Source organism: Coregonus clupeaformis, chromosome 7, assembly GCF_020615455.1.
Source record: "Coregonus clupeaformis isolate EN_2021a chromosome 7, ASM2061545v1, whole genome shotgun sequence".
In the NCBI taxonomy this organism is placed as follows: Eukaryota; Metazoa; Chordata; class Actinopteri; order Salmoniformes; family Salmonidae; genus Coregonus; species Coregonus clupeaformis.
In genome coordinates, this window is record NC_059198.1 from 21,891,858 (window position 1) to 21,915,144 (window position 23,287).

Sequence of the window (23,287 nt, forward strand, 5' to 3'; positions counted from 1 at the left end):
GGTGGTGTAATGGTATGGGGAATGTTTTCCTGGCACACTTTAGGTCCCTTGATACCAATTGAGCAACGTTTCCACGCCCTGAAGAATTCCGGCTGTTCTGGAGGCAAAGGGGGGTCCGACCCGGTACTAGATGGGTGTACCTAATAAACGGTCACTTAGAGTATATGGTACATAGTGAGAAACAAATGAATAGACACATTGTTGATGTAACTAGACACACACACACAGTAAGGAGGGCGGGTGGGGTGGCTGGACACTAGGGCTTTGGCAGGCAGTTGTTGTGTTGGGTCAGGGTTCATCTTGTCTCACTGAGACTCCACAGTCTGGTTAAAGTGTCTCTTCCCATCCAGGTACAACATGGACTCTATAGAGACAGGCACACGTAAGACCAATGTTAGACTGTGTGGAATCAATAGACAAACGTTAACTTTAACCTCTTTGTGTGGGCACAAACATTCCAGTAAGGGTACCTCCGTAGCGCTGTGTTACTATGTTAGGGTTAGAGGTTAAAGGTCAGGGGTTAGACGTCATACCTCCATAGCTCTATGTTAAGGTTAGAGGTCATACCTCCGTAGCTCTGTGGTACTATGTTGGGGACGTCTTTGTCTGTGACGAAGGTGAAGTGGAAGACGTTAGTGGTGTTGTGCTGCCGGGTCAGGGGGTCAAGAACCTCTGTATGAACTCTGACCTGGATGTACTTCCCCTCTGTGTAACACACCTGGAGATAGAGAGAGGGACGTGTCAGCACTGAAACTGGACCAGATCAAACAACACACCAAGGCATATGCACACACACCTGTGATGAGAGCAATAATAGGGAGCCAATCTCTACAGGCTTCTGGAAGAGGATATCGTCCACGGCAACCAGGTTAGGCCGACACCCCCTGGAGCAGAGAGAGAGAGAGAACACACAGAATGAGGATGCACTGGTACAAATGTATATCTCCTCTAACATAAACACACACAATCTATCAAATCAAAATTGGTTCTGTGAATGTTCAGGGAACGTTATTGGAACAATTTACATTTAAGTCATTTAGCAGACGCTCTTATCCAGAGTGACTTACAGTAGTGAGTGCATACATTTTCATTCGTACTGTTCCCCCGTGGGAATCAAACTTGGCGTTGCAAGTGCCATGCTCTACCAACTGAGCCACACAAGACCAATCATGCATGTCGTAAATCACACTAACTTCATGAGAGTCTTGTGGGAACGCTCCTTGCTTGTTGTTATGGGTATTTTGAATAACATAACCAACATTAACAGGACATTCCTGTAATATTTTCTCAGAAACAATTTAATTAAATCCAGACATAATTGCTGAGCTGTGTTTATGGTACATTTTTCATGTCACGTCACACCGTAACTGGGAATGTTCTTGGTTTGCTGGGAACACTCACTCACCCGTAGGCGCATGCATTAGCCCAGCCCAGCTCGTAAGCTTTCCGCATCAGAAACCCTCCAAAGATCCTGTTAAAGATATTCCTCTCCTGAAAACACACACATCTTAGTCAGCACAAATTAGAAATGTTTCAGGTTGTGAATCTCGCTCCCTCACTCTCTCCTCTCTCTAACCTGTGGATGGCAGATCTCCAATCCTTTAACTTTGGCGTCCTCCATCCATACGGAGTTAGGAGGCAGAACTCTGCTACGGAAACTCACTGTCCTACAGGACAACAAACACCATCACTCATAAACAGTTTTTCCTGGATTATATGATGTCATAATTAATTATAATTAATTATTTGTCCTAATTAAAAGAGGTAACATTCGTATTTGGACAGTGAAGCTAAAAAAGGCATAATATTTTAACAGCTTATGATTCAGTGAGGTAGCTTTTGCTCTTGTAGATTGTCTGTCACTCCCAAACAGAAGACAACTGCATTGGTACCAATTTCTTTAGAAATTTAAATGTCGCTGTATACAGTGAGAGGGGGAAAAGTATTTGATCCCCTGCTGATTTTGTACATTTGCCCACTGACAAAGACATGATCAGTCTATAATTTTAATGGTAGGTTTATTTGAACAGTGAGAGACAGAATAACAACAACAAAATCCAGAAAAATGCATGTCAAAACTGTTATAAATTGATTTGCATTTTAATGAGGGAAATAAGTATTTGACCCCTCTGCAAAACATGACTTAGTACTTGGTGGCAAAACCCTTGTTGGGAATCACAGAGGTCAGACGTTTCTTGTAGTTGGCCACCAGGTTTGCACACATCTCAGGAGGGATTTTGTCCCACTCCTCTTTGCAGATCTTCTCCAAGTCATTAAGGTTTTGAGGCTGACGTTTGGCAACTCGAACCTGCTCCCTCCACAGATTTTCTATTGGATTAAGGTCTGGAGACTGGCTAGGCTACTATAGGACCTTAATGTACTTCTTCTTGAGCCACTCCTTTGTTGCCTTGGCCATGTGTTTTGGGTCATTGTCATGCTGGAATACCCATCCACGACCCATTTGCAATGCCCTGGCTGAGGGAAGGAGGTTCTCACCCAAGATTTGATGGTACATGGCCCCGTCCATCGTCCCTTTGATGCGGTGAAGTTGTCCTGTCCCCTTAGCAGAAAAACACCCCCAAAGCATAATGTTTCCACCTCCATGTTTGACGGTGGGGATGGTGTTCTTGGGGTCATAGGCAGCATTCCTCCTCGAGTTGAGTTGATGCCAAAGAGCTCAATTTTGGTCTCATCTGACCACAACACTTTCACCCAGTTCTCCTCTGAATCATTCAGATGTTCATGGGCAAACTTCAGACGGGCCTGTATATGTGCTTTCTTGAGCAGGGGGACCTTGCGGGCGCTGCAGGATTTCAGTCCTTCACGGCGTAGTGTGTTACAAATTGCTTTCTTGGTGACTATGGTCCCAGCTGCCTTGAGATCATTGACAAGATCCTCCCGTGTAGTTCTGGGCTGATTCCTCACCGTTCTCATGATCATTGCAACTCCACGAGGTGAGATCTTGCATGGAGCCCCAGGCCGAGGGAGATTGACAGTTATTTTGTGTTTCTTCCATTTGCGAATAATCGCACCAACTGTTCTGTCACCTTCTCACCAAGCTGCTTGGCGATGGCCTTGTATCCCATTCTAGCCTTGTGTAGGTCTACAATCTTGTCCCTGACATCCTTGGAGAGCTCTTTGGTCTTGGCCATGGTGGAGAGTTTGGAATCTGATTGATTGATTGCTTCTGTGGACAGGTGTCTTTTTATACAGGTAACAAGCTGAGATTAGGAGCACTCCCTTTAAGAGTGTGCTCCTAATCTCAGCTCGTTACCTGTATAAAAGACACCTGGGAGCCAGAAATCTTTCTGATTGAGAGGGGGTCAAATACTTATTTCCCTCATTAAAATGCAAATCAATTTATAACATTTTCTACATGCGTTCTTCTGGATTTTTTTGTTGTTATTCTGTCTCTCACTGTTCAAATAAACCTGCCATTAAAATTATAGACTGATCATTTCTTTGTCAGTGGGCAAACGTACAAAATCAGCAGGGGATCAAATACTTTTTTCCCTCACTGTATATTAAGGAACACGTAACTGTACAAGACTGACACTACTCCTTTCAACAGCAGCAGCAATTACAAATTCCAAGGGTAAATCATGAGGTTGGAGTAAGATCTTTCAGGTACAAAGACCCAACTGACTGGAATCATTTACATCAGGGCATTAAATACCTTTTTCAAATGTTGTGTTTTTAACTAATAGAAACATCACAATGTGAAGATATTTATAAATATGTATGTACAGTGGGGGAAAAAAGTATTTAGTCAGCCACCAATTGTGCAAGTTCTCCCACTTAAAAAGATGAGAGAGGCCTGTAATTTTCATCATAGGTACACGTCAACTATGACAGACAAAATGAGAAAAGAAATTCCAGAAAATCACATTGTAGGATTTTTTATGAATTTATTTGCAAATTATGGTGGAAAATAAGTATTTGGTCAATAACAAAAGTTTCTCAATACTTTGTTATATACCCGTTGTTGGCAATACTGTAAGTCTTCACAAGGTTTTCACACACTGTTGCTGGTATTTTGGCCCATTCCTCCATGCAGATCTCCTCTAGAGCAGTGATGTTTTGGGGCTGTCGCTGGGCAACACAGTCTTTCAACTCCCTCCAAAGATTTTCTATGGGGTTGAGATCTGGAGAATGGCTAGGCCACTCCAGGACCTTGAAATGCTTCTTACGAAGCCACTCCTTCGTTGCCCGGGCGGTGTGTTTGGGATCATGGTCATGCTGAAAGACTCAGCCACGTTTCATCTTCAATGCCCTTGCTGATGGAAGGAGGTTTTCACTCAAAATCTCACGATACATGGCCCCATTCATTCTTTCCTTTACACGGATCAGTCGTCCTGGTCCCTTTGCAGAAAAACAGCCCCAAAGCATGATGTTTCCACCCCCATGCTTCACAGTAGGTATGGTGTTCTTTGGATGCAACTCAGCATTCTTTGTCCTCCAAACACGACGAGTTGAGTTTTTACCAAAAAAGTTATATTTTGGTTTCATCTGACCATATGACATTCTCCCAATCCTCTTCTGGATCATCCAAATGCACTCTAGCAAACTTCAGACGGGCCTGGACATGTATTGGCTTAAGCAGGGGGACACGTCTGGCACTGCAGGATTTGAGTCCCTGGTGGCGTAGTGTGTTATTGATGGTAGGCTTTGTTACTTTGGTCCCAGCTCTCTGCAGGTCATTCACTAGGTCCCCCCGTGTGGTTCTGGGATTTTTGCTCACCGTTCTTGTGATCATTTTGACCCCACGGGGTGAGATCTTGCGTGGAGCCCCAGATCGAGGGAGATTATCAGTGGTCTTGTATGTCTTCCATTTCCTAATAATTGCTCCCACAGTTGATTTCTTCAAACCAAGCTGCTTACCTATTGCAGATTCAGTCTTCCCAGCCTGGTGCAGGTCTACAATTGTGTTACTGGTGTCCTTTGACAGCTCTTTGGTCTTGGCCATAGTGGAGTTTGGAGTGTGACTGTTTGAGGTTGTGGACAGGTGTCTTTTATACTGATAACAAGTTCAAACAGGTGCCATTAATACAGGTAACAAGTGGAGGACAGAGGAGCCTCTTAAAGAAGAAGTTACAGGTCTGTGAGAGCCAGAAATCTTGCTTGTTTGTAGGTGACCAAATACTTATTTTCCACCATAATTTGCAAATAAATTCATTAAAAATCCTACAATGTGATTTTCTGGATTTTTTTTTCTCAATTTGTCTGTCATAGTTGACGTGTACCTATGATGAAAATTACAGGCCTCTCTCATCTTTTTAAGTGGGAGAACTTGCACAATTGGTGGCTGACTAAATACTTTTTTCCCCCACTGTATATACATACATACATACATACATACATACATACATACATACATAGCTGTGGAAAAATTAAGAGACCACTGCAAATTTTTCTTAAATCAGCATCTCTACATGTATGACAGCCATTCCATTCCAGTGTCTGTTGAATTCCAACATAGGCACACCTCATTCTACTGAATTAGGTACTGATTAGGTGATCACATGAACCAAATCTTATTTAACGAGGAAAAGTATAAAAACCACGGCTGTGATCATCACTATCCTCTTGCAATAGGACCAGCTGGATGGCAAAAACAGTGCTAATAGTACCTCAAAAGTAATGTTAATCAAAAAAGAACAATTGACCATACCAAAATAGTTGAAAAGGAAAGTTTTGAGTGAGGAAAAGAAGGGTTCAATTCTGGCTTTACTGGCAGAGGGATACAGTGAGCGTCAGGTTGCTTCCATCCTTAAAATTTCAAAGACAGCGGTTCATAAGAACAAGGTAAAGCAGCAGACATTGGTGACAACAAAGCTACAGACAGGCAGAGGGCGAAAATGACTCTACTGACCAAATAAATGCTCTAAATGACAATATCTTTATTTGGAATTTGGGAGAAATGTTGTCAGTAGTTTATAGAATAAAAAAAAACATTTATTTTTACCCAAACATATACCTATAAATAGTAAAACCAGAGAAACTGATAATTTTGCAGTGGTCTCTTAATTCTTTCCGCAGCTGTCATTTTTTGGGACACTTGAAAATGAGATGGTGAACCTGTTTTTGCTTTGTCATTATGGGGTATTGTGTGTAGATTGATGAGGGGAAAAAACTATTTAATCCATTTTAGAATAAGGCTGTTATGTAACAAAATGTGGAAAAAGTCAAGGGGTCTGAATACTTTCCGAATGCACTGTATGTGTATATATACAGTTGAAGTCAGAAGTTTACATACACTTAAGTTGGAGTCATTAAAACTTGTTTTTCAACCACTCCACAAATTTCTTGTTAACAAACTATAGTTTTGGCAAGTCAGTTAGGACATCTACTTTGTGCATGACAAGTAATTTTTCCAACAATTGTTTACAGACAGATTATTTCACTTATAATTCACTGTATCACAATTCCAGTGGGTCAGATGTTTACATACACTAAGTTGACTGTGCCTTTAAACAGCTTGGAAAATTCCAGAAAATTATGTCATGACTTTAGAAGCTTCTGATAGGCTAATTGACATCATTTGAGTCAATTGGAGGTGTACCTGTGGATATACTTCAAGGCCTACCTTCAAACTCAGTGCCTCTTTGCTTGACATCATGGGAAAATCAAAAGAAATCAGCCAAAGAATTGTAGACCTCCACAAGTCTGGTTCATCCTTGGGAGCAATTTTCCAAACGCCTGAAGGTACCACGTTCAACTGTACAAACAATAGTATGCAAGTATAAACACCATTGGACCACGCAGCCGTCATACCGCTCAGGAAGGAGACGCGTTCTGTCTCCTAGAGATGAACGTACTTTGGTGCGAAAAGTGCAAATCAATCCCAGAACAACAGCAAATGACCTTGTGAAGATGCTGGAGGAAACAAAAGTACAAAAGTATCTATCCACAGTAAAACGAGTCCTATAATCGCCATAACCTGAAAGGCCGCTCAGCAAGGAAGAAGCCACTGCTCCAAAACCGCCATAAAAAAAGCCAGACTACGGTTTGCAACTGCACATGGGGACAAAGATCATACTTTTTAGAGAAATGTCCTCTGGTCTGATGAAACATAAATATAACTGTTTGGCCATAATGACCATCGTTATGTTTGGAGGAAAAAGGGGGTAGCTTGCAAGCCGAAGAACACCCTCCCGACCGTGAAGCACAGGGGTGGCAGCATCATGTTGTGGGGGTGCTTTGCTGCAGGAGGGAATGGTGCACTTCACAAAATAGATGGCATCATGAGGAAGGAATATTATGTGGATATATTGAAGCAACATCTCAAGACATCAGTCAGGAAGTTAAAGCTTGGTCGCAAATGGGTCTTCCAAATGGACAATGACCCCAAGCATACTTCCAAAGTTGTGGCAAAATGGCTTAAGGACAACAAAGTCAAGGTTTTGGAGTGGCCATCACAAAGCCCTGACCTCAATCCTATAGAACATTTGTGGGCAGAACTGAAAAGGCGTGTGTGAGCAAGGAGGCCTACAAACCTGACTCAGTTACACCAGCTCTGTCAGGAGGAATGGGCCAAATTCACCCAACTTATTGTGGGAAACTTGTGGAAGGCTACCTGAAACGTTTGACCCAAGTTAAACAATTTAAAGGCAATGCTACCAAATACTAATTGAGTGTATGTAAACTTCTGACCCACTGGGAATGTGATGAAACTACTATTATTCTGACATTTCACATTCTTAAAATAAATCTGTGATCCTAACTGACCTAAAACAGGGAATTTTTACTAGGATTAAATGTCAGGAATTGTGAAAAACTGAGTTTAAATGTATTTGGCTAAGGTGTATGTAAACTTCTGACTTCAACTGTATATATATTTCATTTTTTTGGGACACTCTTGAAAACAAGTGAACTTCTCTCATTTTTCAGGGAAAATCAATGTGACAACAATTTGACGTGACAGGATGACTCCCAATAAGTCCTTTATGGTCACGTGTGTCCGAAAAAGAATAATTGTGATTTAAAGATACACTATGGAAGTTTAGTTGCTAATTATTTACGTCAAATTTTTACTGACGCCTGTGTTTGTGTGTGTGTGTCATACTTGGTGTCCAGGGTGTTGAGGAACAGGCTGTGTACGATCTTCCTCTCCTCAGCAGTAGGGGCCACCTTCAGTAGAGACGCTGTGCTCAGCTCTATACGACGCGTCTTATTGACTGGAGGGAGGGAGAAACACAGACACAGTAAAGAATAGAAACAAACACACATGTGTGTATGTGTATGTATATATACAGTGGGGAGAACAAGTATTTGATACACTGCCGATTTTGCAGGTTTTCCTACTTACAAAGCATGTAGAGGTCTGTAATTTTTATCATAGGTACACTTCAACTGTGAGAGACGGAATCTAAAACAAAAATCCAGAAAATCACATTGTATGATTTTTAAGTAATTCATTTGCATTTTATTGCATGACATAAGTATTTGATACATCAGAAAAGCAGAACTTAATATTTGGTACAGAAACCTTTGTTTGCAATTACAGAGATCATACGTTTCCTGTAGGTCTTGACCAGGTTTGCACACACTGCAGCAGGGATTTTGGCCCACTCCTCCATACAGACCTTCTCCAGATCCTTCAGGTTTCGGGGCTGTCGCTGGGCAATACGGACTTTCAGCTCCCTCCAAAGATTTTCTATTGGGTTCAGGTCTGGAGACTGGCTAGGCCACTCCAGGACATTGACATGCTTCTTACGGAGCCACTCCTTAGTTGCCCTGGCTGTGTGTTTCGGGTCGTTGTCATGCTGGAAGACCCAGCCACGACCCATCTGCAATGCTCTTACTGAGGGAAGGAGGTTGTTGGCCAAGATCTCGCAATACATGGCCCCATCCATCCTCCCCTCAATACAGTGCAGTCGTCCTGTCCCCTTTCCAGAAAAGCATTCCCAAAGAATGATGTTTCCACCTCCATGCTTCACGGTTGGGATGGTGTTCTTGGGGTTGTACTCATCCTTCTTCTTCCTCTAAACACGGCGAGTGGAGTTTAGACCAAAAAGCTCTATTTTTGTCTCATCAGACCACATGACCTTCTCCCATTCCTCCTCTGGATCATCCAGATGGTCATTGGCAAACTTCAGACGGGCCTGGACATGCGCTGGCTTGAGCAGGGGGACCTTGCGTGCACTGCAGGATTTTAATCCATGACGGCGTAGTGTGTTACTAATGGTTTTCTTTGAGACTGTGGTCCCAGCTCTCTTCAGGTCATTGACCAGGTCCTGCCGTGTAGTTCTGGGCTGATCCCTCACCTTCCTCATGATCATTGATGCCCCACGAGGTGATATCTTGCATGGAGCACCAGACCGAGGGTGATTGACCGTCATCTTGAACTTCTTCCATTTTCTAATAATTGCGCCAACAGTTGTTGCCTTCTCACCAAGTTGCTTGCCTATTGTCCTGTAGCCCATCCCAGCCTTGTGCAGGTCTACAATTTTATCCCTGATGTCCTTACACAGCTCTCTGGTCTTGGCCATTGTGGAGAGGTTGGAGTCTGTTTGATTGAGTGTGTGGACAGGTGTCTTTTATACAGGTAACGAGTTCAAACAGGTGCAGTTAATACAGGTAATGAGTGGAGAACAGGAGGGCTTCTTAAATAAAAACTAACAGGTCTGTGAGAGCCGGAATTCTTACTGGTTGGTAGGTGATCAAATACTTATGTCATGCAATAAAATGCAAATTAATTACTTAAAAATCATACAATGTGATTTTCTGGATTTTTGTTTTAGATTCCGTCTCTCACAGTTGTAGTGTACCTATGATAAAAATAACAGACCTCTACATGCTTTGTAAGTAGGAAAACCTGCAAAATCGACAGTGTATCAAATACTTGTTCTCCCCACTGTATATATACACACACACTGCTCAAAAAAATTAAGGGAACACTTAAACAACACAATGTAACTCCAAGTCAATCACACTTCTGTGAAATCAAACTGTCCACTTAGGAAGCAACACTGATTGACAATACATTTCACATGCTGTTGTGCAAATGGAATAGACAACAGGTGGAAATTATAGGCAATTAGCAAGACACCCCCAATAAAGGACTGGTTTTGCAGGTGGTGACCACAGACCACTTCTCAGTTCCTATGCTTCCTGGCTGATGTTTTGGTCACTTTTGAATGCTGCCGGCGCTTTCACTCTAGTGGTAGCATGAGACGGAGTCTACAACCCACACAAGTGGCTCAGGTAGTGCAGCTCATCCAGGATGGCACATCAATGCGAGCTGTGGCAAGAAGGTTTGCTGTGTCTGTCAGCGTAGTGTCCAGAGCATGGAGGCGCTACCAGAAGACAGGCCAGTACATCAGGAGACGTGGAGGAGGCCGTAGGAGGGCAACAACCCAGCAGCAGGACTGCTACCTCCGCCTTTGTGCAAGGAGGAGCAGGAGGAGCACTGCCAGAGCCCTGCAAAATAACCTCCAGCAGGCCACAAATGTGCATGTGTCTGCTCAAACGGTCTGAAACAGACTCCATGAGGGTGGTATGAGGGCCCGACGTCCACAGGTGGGGGTTGTGCTTACAGCCCAACACCGTGCAGGACGTTTGGCATTTGCCAGAGAACACCAAGATTGGCAAATTCGCCACTGGCGCCCTGTGCTCTTCACAGATGAAAGCAGGTTCACACTGAGCACATGTGACAGACGTGACAGAGTCTGGAGACGCCGTGGAGAACGTTCTGCTGCCTGCAACATCCTCCAGCATGACCGGTTTGGCGGTGGGTCAGTCATGGTGTGGGGTGGCATTTCTTTGGGGGCCGCACAGCCCTCCATGTGCTCGCCAGAGGTAGCCTGACTGCCATTAGGTACCGAGATGAGATCCTCAGACCCCTTGTGAGACCATATGCTGGGTGCGGTTGGCCCTGGGTTCCTCCTAATGCAAGACAATGCTAGACCTCATGTGGCTGGAGTGTGTCAGCAGTTCCTGCAAGAGGAAGGCATTGATGCTATGGACCGCCCGTTCCCCAGACCTGAATCCAATTGAGCACATCTGGGACATCATGTCTCGCTCCATCCACCAACGCCATGTTGCACCACAGACTGTCCAGGAGTTGGCGGATGCTTTAGTCCAGGTCTGGGAGGAGATCCCTCAGGAGACCATCCGCCACCTCATCAGGAGCATGCCCAGGCGTTGTAGGGAGGTCATACAGGCACGTGGAGGCCACACACACTACTGAGCCTCATTTTGACTTGTTTTAAGGACATGACATCATTTACATTTTACATTTTAGTCATTTAGCAGACGCTCTTATCCAGAGCGACTTACAGTTAGTGAGTGCATACATTATTTTTATTTATTTTTTATACTGGCCCCCCGTGGGAATCGAACCCACAACCCTGGCGTTGCAAACACCATGCTCTACCAACTGAGCTACAGCCCTGCCGGCCATTCCCTCCCCTACCCTGGACGATGCTGGGCCAATTGTGCGCCGCCCCATGGGTCTCCCGGACGCGGCCGGCTACGACAGAGCCTGGATTCGAACCAGGATCTCTAGTGGCACAGCTAGCACAAAGTTGGATCAGCCTGTAGTGTGGTTTTCCACTTAAATTTTGAGGGTGACTCCAAATCCAGACCTCCATGGGTTGATACATTTGATTTCCATTGATAATTTTTGTGTGATTTTGTTGTCAGCACATTCAACTATGTAAAGAAAAAAGTATTTAATAAGATTATTTTATTTATTCAGATCTAGGATTTGTTATTTTAGTGTTCCCTTTTATTTTTTTGAGCAGTATATATATATATATATGCATGCATGTAGTGTGTCTTACTCTCTCCCTGCTGAAACAGTTCCTCCTCCTCAGGCCCCTCTGGTTGCAGAGGGTTAACAAATGCTGCCCTGAGAGAGACAGAGAGAGAGACAGAGAGAGACAGACAGAGACAGACAGACAGAGACAGACAGACAGACAGACAGAGACAGACAGTTAGGGATGGATGGATACTATGGATGGATGGATGAATGGTTGGAGTGACGGATGGATGGTTGGAGTGACGGATGGATGTTGTGTACCTCTTGTTCTCAGGGTCTCTGGCCACCATAACAAACGTGGCGTCCAGAACTGGAGTGTAGGCCCCATCATGGTACTATACATACACACAGACATAACGTCACCATTGCGGACATTAGTGTGTGTGTGTGTGTGTGTGTGTGTTTGTTTGTGTGTGTGTACCTGAGACATGTGCATCTTGGCTTCGATGGAGGTCTTCCCCACCCAGGTCACGTGACCAGCGAACTTGATGTCACAGTCAGGGTGGATGATGTGTTTCCTCATGTCTGTGACATCACAAACAGGGAAAATAAGCCACAACTACCAGAATGCAACAGCAACAAACTATTAAATGATACTAGGGAAAGTGTCCCAGGATTAGACTTGAGAAACACTGGTCTATACAGTACATCCTGTAGTTGTATCAGGACTGTTGGGCGTCATACCTATCTTGTCCACCAGGGCAGTGACGATGGACAGAGGAGATCTCTGAAGTGCCTTGTTATGGGTGTGAGAGTAACAGATCAACACTGAGGAGAGAGTGGGAGAGAAAGAGTGGGAGTAATAACACTAATACCATGTTCCTGTGTGCACTGTGGTTGAGGTGATGATGATGATGTCATACCTGCAAGACTGTCCAGATCCTCCAGGATACGGCCAAACCTGGAATAGAGACACCAGACTGAGAGGGGGGGGAAGGGTGTGTGTGTGTGTGTGTGTGTGTGTGAGCATGTGTTACCTGACACCTTTGTGATAGTTGAGGTATTTCTCTCTAAGTGTAGGGTCTGTGCCCAGGGGAAGGTGGACCTCTATGTAGCTGTCCTTCATCCTGCGGACAGGAAGCTCATCTTGAGAACCAGCCAGCTGATTGGACAACGACAAACGGTCAGCTAACGCCTGCTGGTGGTCCCTACAGGATGGGAGGGGAGATAGAGAAAGGGAGATACATCAGGAATGAGCTGTGAGTTTAACAAGGTCATAAACATCTCTAACAGTCAACAACACTGGTCTTCCTTGTCGTGGTATCAATATCTCAATACAAAGTAGCTACACTGTTTCTGTTACCTCCAGTTAGTGGACGCTCCCACAATCTCCCTCAACCGGTTGCGCACTGAAAAACAATCCACACAGTTGATCAGCTCAGTGTATGTGTGTGTTTGTGTGTAATGATACTGAGCTCAGGTTTGAACTATTTTGCAGACAGGGCGTATTTGATGAGAACGCTTTGGTTGAGTGCACTGTTGCGAAAGAGTTTAGGGCAGCGCTACGGTATTTGATATTGCTCAATTTATTTTTAAAGCCTGGAGGGAAGGAGAAATGTGTTATTTGTATAATGTGACAAAATGGCAGCTGTACTTGCCATGATTATTATCTATTTGTGTCAATTGCTAAATGTAATTTTGTTTTGTGTTTTTTGTACATATTACTTCAAGACTTAGCCCGTGTGGGCTGGGCACCAATAGGTATAAATAAATCAAAATACAATGGGAAACATATGATCTCAGACAGAATGACAGCAGCAAGCTCCAGAGAGTAGTGAGGTCTGGATGGGATACACTATATCAGTTCTACTGTTGTTCCAGCTAGCACATGGAACCACTGAGTGGCTCTGCGCTGCAGCTCGAGGGTGTGTGTGCAATGGGGGAAATCAGTAGTGCACTGACAAGGTAATACAGTGTAATTTGAGATTTGCCCATTGGTTTGTGGCCCACCTGACTGGCGTCGCTGTCTTGTCATAATGTTGAGATGATATGAACCGATATGAAACAAGACACTTGAAAGAGGGAGAGAGAGAGGTGCACCCCTAAAATCACCAAGACAGAAGCCAGCTCAAGACATCCTGATGGTCCATCTCTGAGGAACATACAGTACTATAGATACGGTACATAATGTACGTTTGTATAGAGAACATTAATGGTCTGTCTACTAAAATATACTACAGGAGGGTTGCAGCATCTGTAAGAAGAGCTAGCCACTGCCACAGGCCAGGGATGCATTCACAGTTCAGTCAGTAGAAAATGGAAGAGGGAAACAAGCCCATACACCAGGCGAGCTCTAAACAGACCACAGAAGGCTGCTGGATATCACAAGAGATAGTGACAGGGTGCTGATATCACAAGAGAGTGACACGGTGCTGGATATCACAAGAGAGAGTGACAGGGTGCTGGATATCACAAGAGAGTGTGACAGGGTGCTGGATATCACAAGAGAGTGTGACAGGGTGCTGGATATCACAAGAGAGTGTGACAGGGTGCTGGATATCACAAGAGAGTGTGACAGGGTGCTGGATATCACAAGAGAGTGTGACAGGGTGCTGGATATCACAAGAGAGTGTGACAGGGTGCTGGATATCACAAGAGAGAGTGACAGGGTGCTGGATATCACAAGAGATAGTGACAGGGTGCTGGATATCACAAGAGAGAGTGACAGGGTGCTGGATATCACAAGAGAGAGTGACAGGGTGCTGGATATCACAAGAGAGAGTGACAGGGTGCTGGATCTGTGGTCCTCTGTAGCTCAGCTGGTAGAGCACGGCGCTTGTAACGCCAAGGTAGTGGGATCGATCCCCGGGACCACCCATACACAAAAATGTATGCACGCATGACTGTAAGTCGCTTTGGATAAAAGCGTCTGCTAAATGGCATATTAATTTTTTTTTTTATATATCACAAGAGAGAGTGACAGGGTGCTGGATATCACAAGAGAGAGTGACAGGGTGCTGGATATCACAAGAGAGAGTGACAGGGTGCTGGATATCACAAGAGAGAGTGACAGGGTGCTGGATATCACAAGAGAGAGTGACAGGGTGCTGGATATCACAAGAGAGAGTGACAGGGTGCTGGATATCACAAGAGAGTGTGACAGGGTGCTGGATATCACAAGAGAGAGTGACAGGGTGCTGGATATCACAAGAGAGTGTGACAGGGTGCTGGATATCACAAGAGAGAGTGACAGGGTGCTGGATATCACAAGAGAGAGTGACAGGGTGCTGGATATCACAAGAGTGAGTGACAGGGTGCTGGATATCACAAGAGTGAGTGACAGGGTGCTGGATATCACAAGAGTGAGTGACAGGGTGCTGGATATCACAAGAGAGTGACAGGGTGCTGATATCACAAGAGTGAGTGACAGGGTGCTGGATATCACGAGAGAGCGTGACAGGGTGTGTGAGAGTTTGTGCAAGACAGTGTGTTTGAGAGACAGTTAGCTAAGCTACATGCAGGCAGGATTACATTTAATTAAAACTGAATTAAGGAAGTGTTTTATACAGTTAGGATTCAGGTTTGTTTACCAACACACCATTTGACACTAGCAAGTGAGCATTTCCTGTGGAGACAAAACAAGACAGGGGTCAGAGGAGGAGACTGGATGGAGACTCAATGTGTTCTCTAGTATTGCCATCATACCTCACAAGTAGTACACATTAGGTTCATAACAGTGAGTGAGTCAGTTAATCAATCAACCAATATATCAAAAACATAATTAGTCAGTCAGTAACGTGGGTATGGCCTTACCCTCAGACATGTCCGGGGCCTTCCCCTGCAGAGACACAGGCCGCCTGGAGAACGCCCTGGTTGTCAGGGACGCCACTGACCTTAGCAAACGGATCCTGTGGAACACTGAAATGTCAACACAACAAGCCCACAACATTTTAACTCCAATTACAATAAGTCCATCCCGTAAACCTATTATAGACGTGTATGGGAATCCCAGATGTCTGTCAAGTCCCTGGCACGTAGCCCACTGATACTGCTAGTTATAGCTGCCCAAGGGGATATCAGGTCAGTCAGAGGGTGCATCTCAATACTTTGGGTGTCGCTGTCAACAAACAGAATTTTAGTGACGTTAGGTTACAGTCGTAGCTAGTACCTAGACAGACTTAGCGCTGAACAGTCTTATCTGTATATTGCTAGGTATTTAGCCAGAGAGGGTGGAATGAAGCCTCTAATGTATTTATGACAGTAGAACAGACACGCCTTCTGTAAAAAGCGCGTGAACTTTCTCACCCAACTCTAGGATGAAAAGGGGCCTCCATTCGAACCTTTCCTCTCAGCAATGTCCTTCAATGTATCTAGCGATACTTTTGGGTTAGGACTTGGATGAAATAGAACCAGCAAGGTAGCGAACGTTACCTACCTAGCTAATAAGCCAGGCTAACTATCTAAATGTTCTGTCAAATCGACTGTTTGGCTCTTATTAATCTAAAACAAGAAAATGGTAACGTTACATTTTAAAACACGGAAAGCAAAACCCAAAGATGTGCCTGACATACTTCAACTGATAAAGGTAGGCCGCAAACTAAAATCACTGCTTGGTTAGCTAGAAACTAACGTTGGTCAATAGCCTTAGCTAGCTAGCTAGTTACTACACAAAATACAATAGCTAGCTTTTTTGTAAAAAAAACTCTTCTCCACTCCATACCTAGGCAACAGCATTTCTTTTATATATCGTTGATTTGCTATTTAAAGACGCTTGAGAAGTTAGCTAATTTAACTTTGAAAAGGGGGACAGATTAAGCTAATCTTGCCAAGAGTGACTCCGGGACAAGTGTGAGTACTGACAATTGTACTTCTTTGTGGACATTTCCCCTTCCGGCTCGTACCGTAATATGACAAATAAGTGCGCAATTATTTTGGGAATATAATGTACGGCTTAAACGCGCTCTCAAATTCGTGGGTTGTGATGGGGTACCACAGTTGAATTTAAAGCTCATGAGGCATTTATAGGTTATATAACATTCATATATTAGCCATTATTGAGACTCACTTAGATAATTCATTTGATGATAGAGCAGTAGCAATAAAAGGATATAACATCTACAGAAGAGGCAGGAATGCTTATGGGGGAGGTGTTGCTATATATATTCAGAACCATATCCCAGTAATGTTTACAGAAGATCTCATGTCAAGTGTTATTGAAGTACTGTGGATGGCTGCAGATTCACCTGCCTCATCTAAAGCCTATTCTTCTGGGACGTTGCTATAGGCCACCAAGTGCTAACAATCAGTATCTAAATAACGTGTGAAACGCTTAATAGTGTATGTGATGTAAACAAGGGTCTACTTTCTTGGGGACCTGCATATTGACTGGTTTTCATCAAGCTGTCTGCTCAACATTTACATTTACATTTTAGTCATTTAGCAGACGCTCTTATCCAGAGCGACTTACATATTATTTTATTTTTTTATACTGGCCCCCTGCTCAAGAGGAAGCTTCTCAATGTAACCAGTGCCTGTAATCTGGTTCAGGTTATTAATCAACCTACCAGGGTGTTTACAAACACTACAGGAACAAGATCATCCACATGTATTGATCACATTTTTACTAATACTGTAGAACTCTGTTCTAAAGCTGTATCTGTACCCATTGGATGCATTGATTACAATATAGTGACTATATCTAGGAGAGCCAAGGTTCCAAAAGCTGGGCCTAAAATAGTGTATAAGAGATCATGCAAATGATTTTGCTGTGACTCTTATGTGGATGATGTAAAAAATATTTGTTAGTCTAATGTGATTAATAAGGAGCATCCAGACGCTGCACTTGATGAATTTATGAGATTGCTTCTTTCAATTACTGTAAACTGTCATAGTCAAAACATATAGATTAAATGGTTGTAAAGATGGGGAGAGGTCTGTCCTTAATAAAGAGATGTTCTGCTTTCTTGACACCACACTCCACAAAGCAAGTCCTGCAGGCTTGTCTTATCTTGATTATTGTCCAGTCGTGTGGTCGAGTGCTGCAAGGAAAGACCTAGTTAAGCTGCAGCTGGCCCAGAACAGAGTGGCACGTCTTGCTCTTCATTGTAATCAGAGGGCTGATATAAATACTATGCATACCAGTCTCTCTTAGTTAACAGTTGAGGAGAGACTGACTGCATCACTTCTTCTTTTTATAAAAAACATTAATGTGTTGAAAATTCCAAATTGTTTGCATAGTCAACTTACGCACAGCTCTGACACACACTTACCCCACCAAACATGCCACCAGGGGTCTTTTCACAGTCCCCAAATCCAGAACAAATTCAAAAAAGCATACAGTATTAGATAAAGCCATTTTTGCATTGAACTCCCTTCCATCTCATACTGCTCAAATGAACAGCAAACCTGGTTTCAAAAAACAGATAAAGCAACACCTCACGGCACAATGCCTCTCCCCTATTTGACCTAGATATTTTGTGTGTATGTATTGATGTGTAGGCTATGTGTGCCGTTTTTAAATGTATGTAGTTCTGTCCTTGAGCTGTTCTTGTCTATTAATGTTCTGTATTATGTCATGTTTCATGTTTTGTGTGGACCTCAGGAAGAGTAGCTGCGGCTTTCACAACAGCTAATGGGGATCCTAATAAAATACCAAAAAAGAAATATTCTTCACGAATCAATAGGGTATGTATCATTCATTTAAAAGTCCAGAAATTGATGATCCAATCGCAGATTTCCCCTTTAACCTCACTGTATGTGAGTGCATTATGGCCTCGGTCAAGAGGTCTGAAATTATATGGCACAGATTAGATTAGAGATTAGAGAGTTGAATAGTTACATGTACAGGGCTGAAGATGTACAGTGGGGAAAAAAAGTATTTAGTCAGCCACCAATTGTGCAAGTTCTCCCACTTAAAAAGATGAGAGGCCTGTAATTTTCATCATAGGTACATGTCAACTATGACAGACAAATTGAGGAAAAAAAATCCAGAAAATCACATTGTAGGATTTTTAATGAATTTATTTGCAAATTATGGTGGAAAATAAGTATTTGGTCATCTACAAACAAGCAAGATTTCTGGCTCTCACAGACCTGTAACTTCTTCTTTAAGAGGCTCCTCTGTCCTCCACTCGTTACCTGTATTAATGCCACCTGTTTGAACTTGTTATCAGTATAAAAGACACCTGTCCACAACCTCAAACAGTCACACTCCAAACTCCACTATGGCCAAGACCAAAGAGCTGTCAAAGGACACCAGTAACAACATTGTAGACCTGCACCAGGCTGGGAAGACTGAATCTGCAATAGGTAAGCAGCTTGGTTTGAAGAAATCAACTGTGGGAGCAATTATTAGGAAATGGAAGACATACAAGACCACTGATAATCTCCCTCGATCTGGGGCTCCTGTTAGGCCTACTGCTGCTAGGTAGCTCTCTCTCTCTGCTCTCCCCCTCCCCTCTGTCTGTTCTTAATTGCAGGAGTGAAGTCTGGTGTGCGGGAGTCAGGGTTCCAGCTGCAGCTCATTCACCATAATCACCTCAGCCTTAAAGACCCGGTCAAACTTGCCACTCATCGTCAGATCATAGTCAAGACGACCATGTTAGTCTCGCTGCTGACTCAACTTGCTTGTTTTCGCTCTTTGTGTTTTTGGCCGGTTCTATTTATATTTCTCCTGTGCCACAGATTATTGGAACCTGACTCCTGCCTCCGCTTCACTCCTGCCACCACCATCCTGCTTTCCACTACTGGACCTCACATTTGGACTCACCACGGACACTAGGACGTTACGGTACCACTCCTGCTCAGAACCCTGGATCTGTTACCCTCCCTGTAGACCTGGACTTGCTCTTCCCCTATTTTTGGAAACCTGGACAATTTAACTTTGAAATAAACCTGTTAAACCTTCTCTGGCTCGGTGTAGTTGTCTGCATTTGGGTTCATATTCAGTTTAAATCGTGACAGCTCCACGCAAGATCTCACCCCGTGGGGTCAAAATGATCACAAGAACGGTGAGCAAAAATCCCAGAACCACACGGGGGGACCTAGTGAATGACCTGCAGAGAGCTGGGACCAAAGTAACAAAGCCTACCATCAGTAACACTACACCGCCAGGGACTCAAATCCTGCAGTGACAGACGTGTCCCCCTGCTTAAGCCAGTACATGTCCAGGCCCGTCTGAAGTTTGCTAGAGTGCATTTGGATGATCCAGCAGAGGATTGGGAGAATGTCAGATAAAACCAAAATATAACTTTTTGGTAAAAACTCAACTCGTCGTGTTTGGCGGACAATGAATGCTGAGTTGCATCCAAAGAACACCATACCTACTGTGAAGCATGGGGGTGGAAACATCATGCTTTGGGGCTGTTTTTCTGCAAAGGGACCAGGACGACTGATCCGTGTAAAGGAAAGAATGAATGGGGCCATGTATCGTGAGATTTTGAGTGAAAACCTCCTTCCATCAGCAAGGGCATTGAAGATGAAACGTGGCTGGGTCTTTCAGCATGACAATGATCCCAAACACACTGCCCGGGCAACGAAGGAGTGGCTTCGTAAGAAGCATTTCAAGGTCCTGGAGTGGCCTAGCCAGTCTCCAGATCTCAACCCCATAGAAAATCTTTGGAGGGGAGTTGAAAGTCTGTGTTGCCCAGCGACAGCCCCAAAACATCACTGCTCTAGAGGAGATCTGCATGGAGGAATGGGACAAAATACCAGCAACAGTGTGTGAAAACCTTGTGAAGACTTACAGAAAACGTTTGACCTGTGTCATTGCCAACAAAGGGTATATAACAAAGTATTGAGAAACTTTTGTTATTGACCAAATACTTATTTTCCACCATAATTTGCAAATAAATTCATAAAAAATCCTACAATGTGATTGTCTGGAGAAAAAAATGCTATTTTTGTCTGTCATAGTTACATTTGTTGACGTGTACCTATGATGATAAATTACAGGCCTCATCTTTTTAAGTTGGAGAACTTGCACAATTGGTGGCTGACTAAATACTTTTTTCCCCCACTGTAATTACAGGGTACAGTGAAATTCTTGAGCTTCGAGTTCCCTGTAACTGCAGTGCCACAGTTCAAGCTTTTCTTCTTCATAATTTGGATAGTTTCAAGTTTCAGGTTTAATTTGTCACATCCACAAGTACAGTGAAATGCTTAACTTGCAAGCCCTACCCAACAGTGCAGTATTCAATATCAAAATATTATAACTAATTTAAATGTTTTTTTTAAACACGAGAAATACTAAATAAGAGAGGAAGCTACAGTTGAAGTCGGAAGTTTACATACACTTAGGTTGGAGTTATTAAAGCTTGTTTTTCAACCACTCCACAAATTTCTTGTTAACAAACTATAGTTTTGGCAAGTCGGTTAGGACATCTTTGGCAAGTCGGAAGTTTACATACACCTTAGCCAAATACATTTAAACTCAGTTTTTCACAATTCCTGACATTTAATCCTAGTAACAATTCCCTGTCTTAGGTCAGTTAGGATCACCACTTTATTTTAAGAATGTGAAATGTCAGAATTATAGTAGAGAGAATGATTTATTTCAGCTTTTATTTCTTTCATCACATTCCCAGTGGGTCAGAAGTTTACATACACTCAATTAGTATTTGGTAGCATTGCCTTTAAATTGTTTAACTTGGGTCAAACGTTTCGGGTAGCCTTCCACAAGCTTCCCACAATAAGTTGGGTAAATTTTGGCCCATTCCTCCTGACAGAGCTGGTGTAACTGAGTCAGGTTTGTAGGCCTCCTTGCTTGCACACACTTTTTCAGTTCTGCCCGCACATTTTCTATAGGACTGAGGTCAGGTCTTTGTGATGGCCACTCCAGTACCTTAACTTTGTTGTCCTAAAGCCATTTTGGCTCAACTTTGGAAGTATGCTTGGGGTCATTGTCCATTTGGAAGACCCATTTGCGACCAAGCTTTAACTTCCTGACTGATGTATTGAGATGTTGCCTCAATATATCCACATAATTTTCCTTCCTCATGATGCCATCTATTTTGTGAAGTGCACCAGTCCCTCCTGCAGCAAAGCACCCCCACAGCATGATGCTGCCACCCCCGTGCTTCACGGTTGGGATGGTGTTTTTAGCTTGCAAGCCCCCCCCCTTTTCCTCCAAACATAACGATGGTCATTATGGCCAAACAGTTCTATTTTTGTTTCATCAGACCAGAGGACATTTCTCCAAAAAGTATGATCTTTGTCCCCATGTGCAGTTGCAAACCGTAGTCTGGCTTTTTTATGGCATTTTTGGAGCAGTGGCTTCTTCCTTGCTGAGCGGCCTTTCAGGTTATGTCGATATAGGACTCGTTTTACTGTGGATATAAATACTTTTGTATCTGTTTCCTCCAGCATCTTCACAAGGTCCTTTGCTGTTGTTCTGGGATTGATTTGCACTTTTCGCACCAAAGTACGTTAATCTCTAGGAGACATAACGCGTCTCCTTCCTGAGCGGTATGACGGCTGCGTGGTCCCATGGTGTTTATACTTGCGTAATATTGTTTGTACAGATGAACGAGGTACCTTCAGGCGTTTGGAAATTGCTCCCAAGGATGAACCAGACTTGTGGAGGTCTACCATTTTTTTTCTGAGGTCTTGGCTGATTTCTTTTGATTTTCCCATGATGTCAAGCAAAGAGGCACTGGGTTTGAAGGTAGGCCTTGAAATACATCCACAGGTACACCTCCAATTGACTCAAATGATGCCAATTAGCCTATCAGAAGTTTCTAAAGCCATGACATCATTTTCTGAAATTTTCCAAACTGTTTAAAGGCACAGTCAACTTAGTGTATGTAAACTTCTGACCCACTGGAATTGTGATACAGTGAATTATACGTTAAATAATCTGTCTGTAAACAATTGTTGGAAAAATTACTTGTCATGCACAAAGTAGATGTCCTAACCGACTTGCCAAAACTATAGTTTGTTAACAAGACATTTGTGGAGTGGTTGAAAAACAAGTTTTAATGACTCAAACCTAAGTGTATGTAAACTTCCGACTTCAACTGTACATGCATGTAAAAAGGAGTAATAGTGGCCAGTAGCAGGATAAATAGATAGATACTAATGGTAATGGAAATCAATCATCAATAATTTAGAGAGTAACATCAGACATCTGTTGTCTCCGTCACGTAGATAAGTTGTTATTACCGTCTAAATCTCCTCATTATGCCTGGGTCACGAGGCCTTTGTCATTAATAGTAGTTTTCCACATTCAATGAGCTATTCCGGGCTGGGCTCAGGGCTATAACATGGAAAAACCTACATTCCAATCCACACGCTCACCTGTTTCAATGGGGGTGTTCTGACAACATGTCTCCAGCATGAAACTCAAAAACACATTCCAAAATGTTGTCATACAGTATTTTGACCTGGTACTGGTAGATGTTGGACAAGAGCAGTGTAATTAAAGAGTTAGTTCACGTCTAAATTAAAGTTTGTAGATCAATGTATTGTCAAAGGGTTTAAGCATCTTTTTATGTGAGTGTAATTGTAAATGTAAGTGTAAGTCCTAGTCCTAGTCCTGAATGGCACCACATCATTATCATTATATGGTTCCTCACTTGCTACCAG

General features: G+C 43.2%; 1 protein-coding gene across 2 annotated transcripts; it reads right to left on the reverse strand.

Annotated features, from left to right (window-relative positions):
- Positions 1–73: 73 nt before the first annotated feature.
- LOC121569290 (acyl-coenzyme A thioesterase 9, mitochondrial) lies at positions 74–16,574 on the reverse strand. Of its 2 annotated transcripts, XM_041880109.2 has the most exons (16): positions 16,425–16,574; positions 15,518–15,612; positions 15,303–15,329; positions 13,068–13,113; positions 12,742–12,912; positions 12,628–12,665; positions 12,449–12,532; positions 12,186–12,289; positions 12,026–12,099; positions 11,787–11,854; positions 8,066–8,177; positions 1,577–1,667; positions 1,406–1,491; positions 797–884; positions 568–718; positions 74–364 (listed from the first exon to the last, which is right to left on the reverse strand). In XM_041880109.2, exons 1-16 carry the CDS (start codon positions 16,436–16,438, stop codon positions 306–308), a joined length of 1,308 nt encoding a protein of 435 aa, XP_041736043.1. In that variant the 5' UTR covers positions 16,439–16,574; the 3' UTR covers positions 74–305. The 2 variants fall into 2 exon arrangements, with proteins under 2 accessions (XP_041736043.1, XP_041736044.1); XM_041880110.2 differs by lacking the exon at positions 15,303–15,329.
- Positions 16,575–23,287: the final 6,713 nt, after the last annotated feature.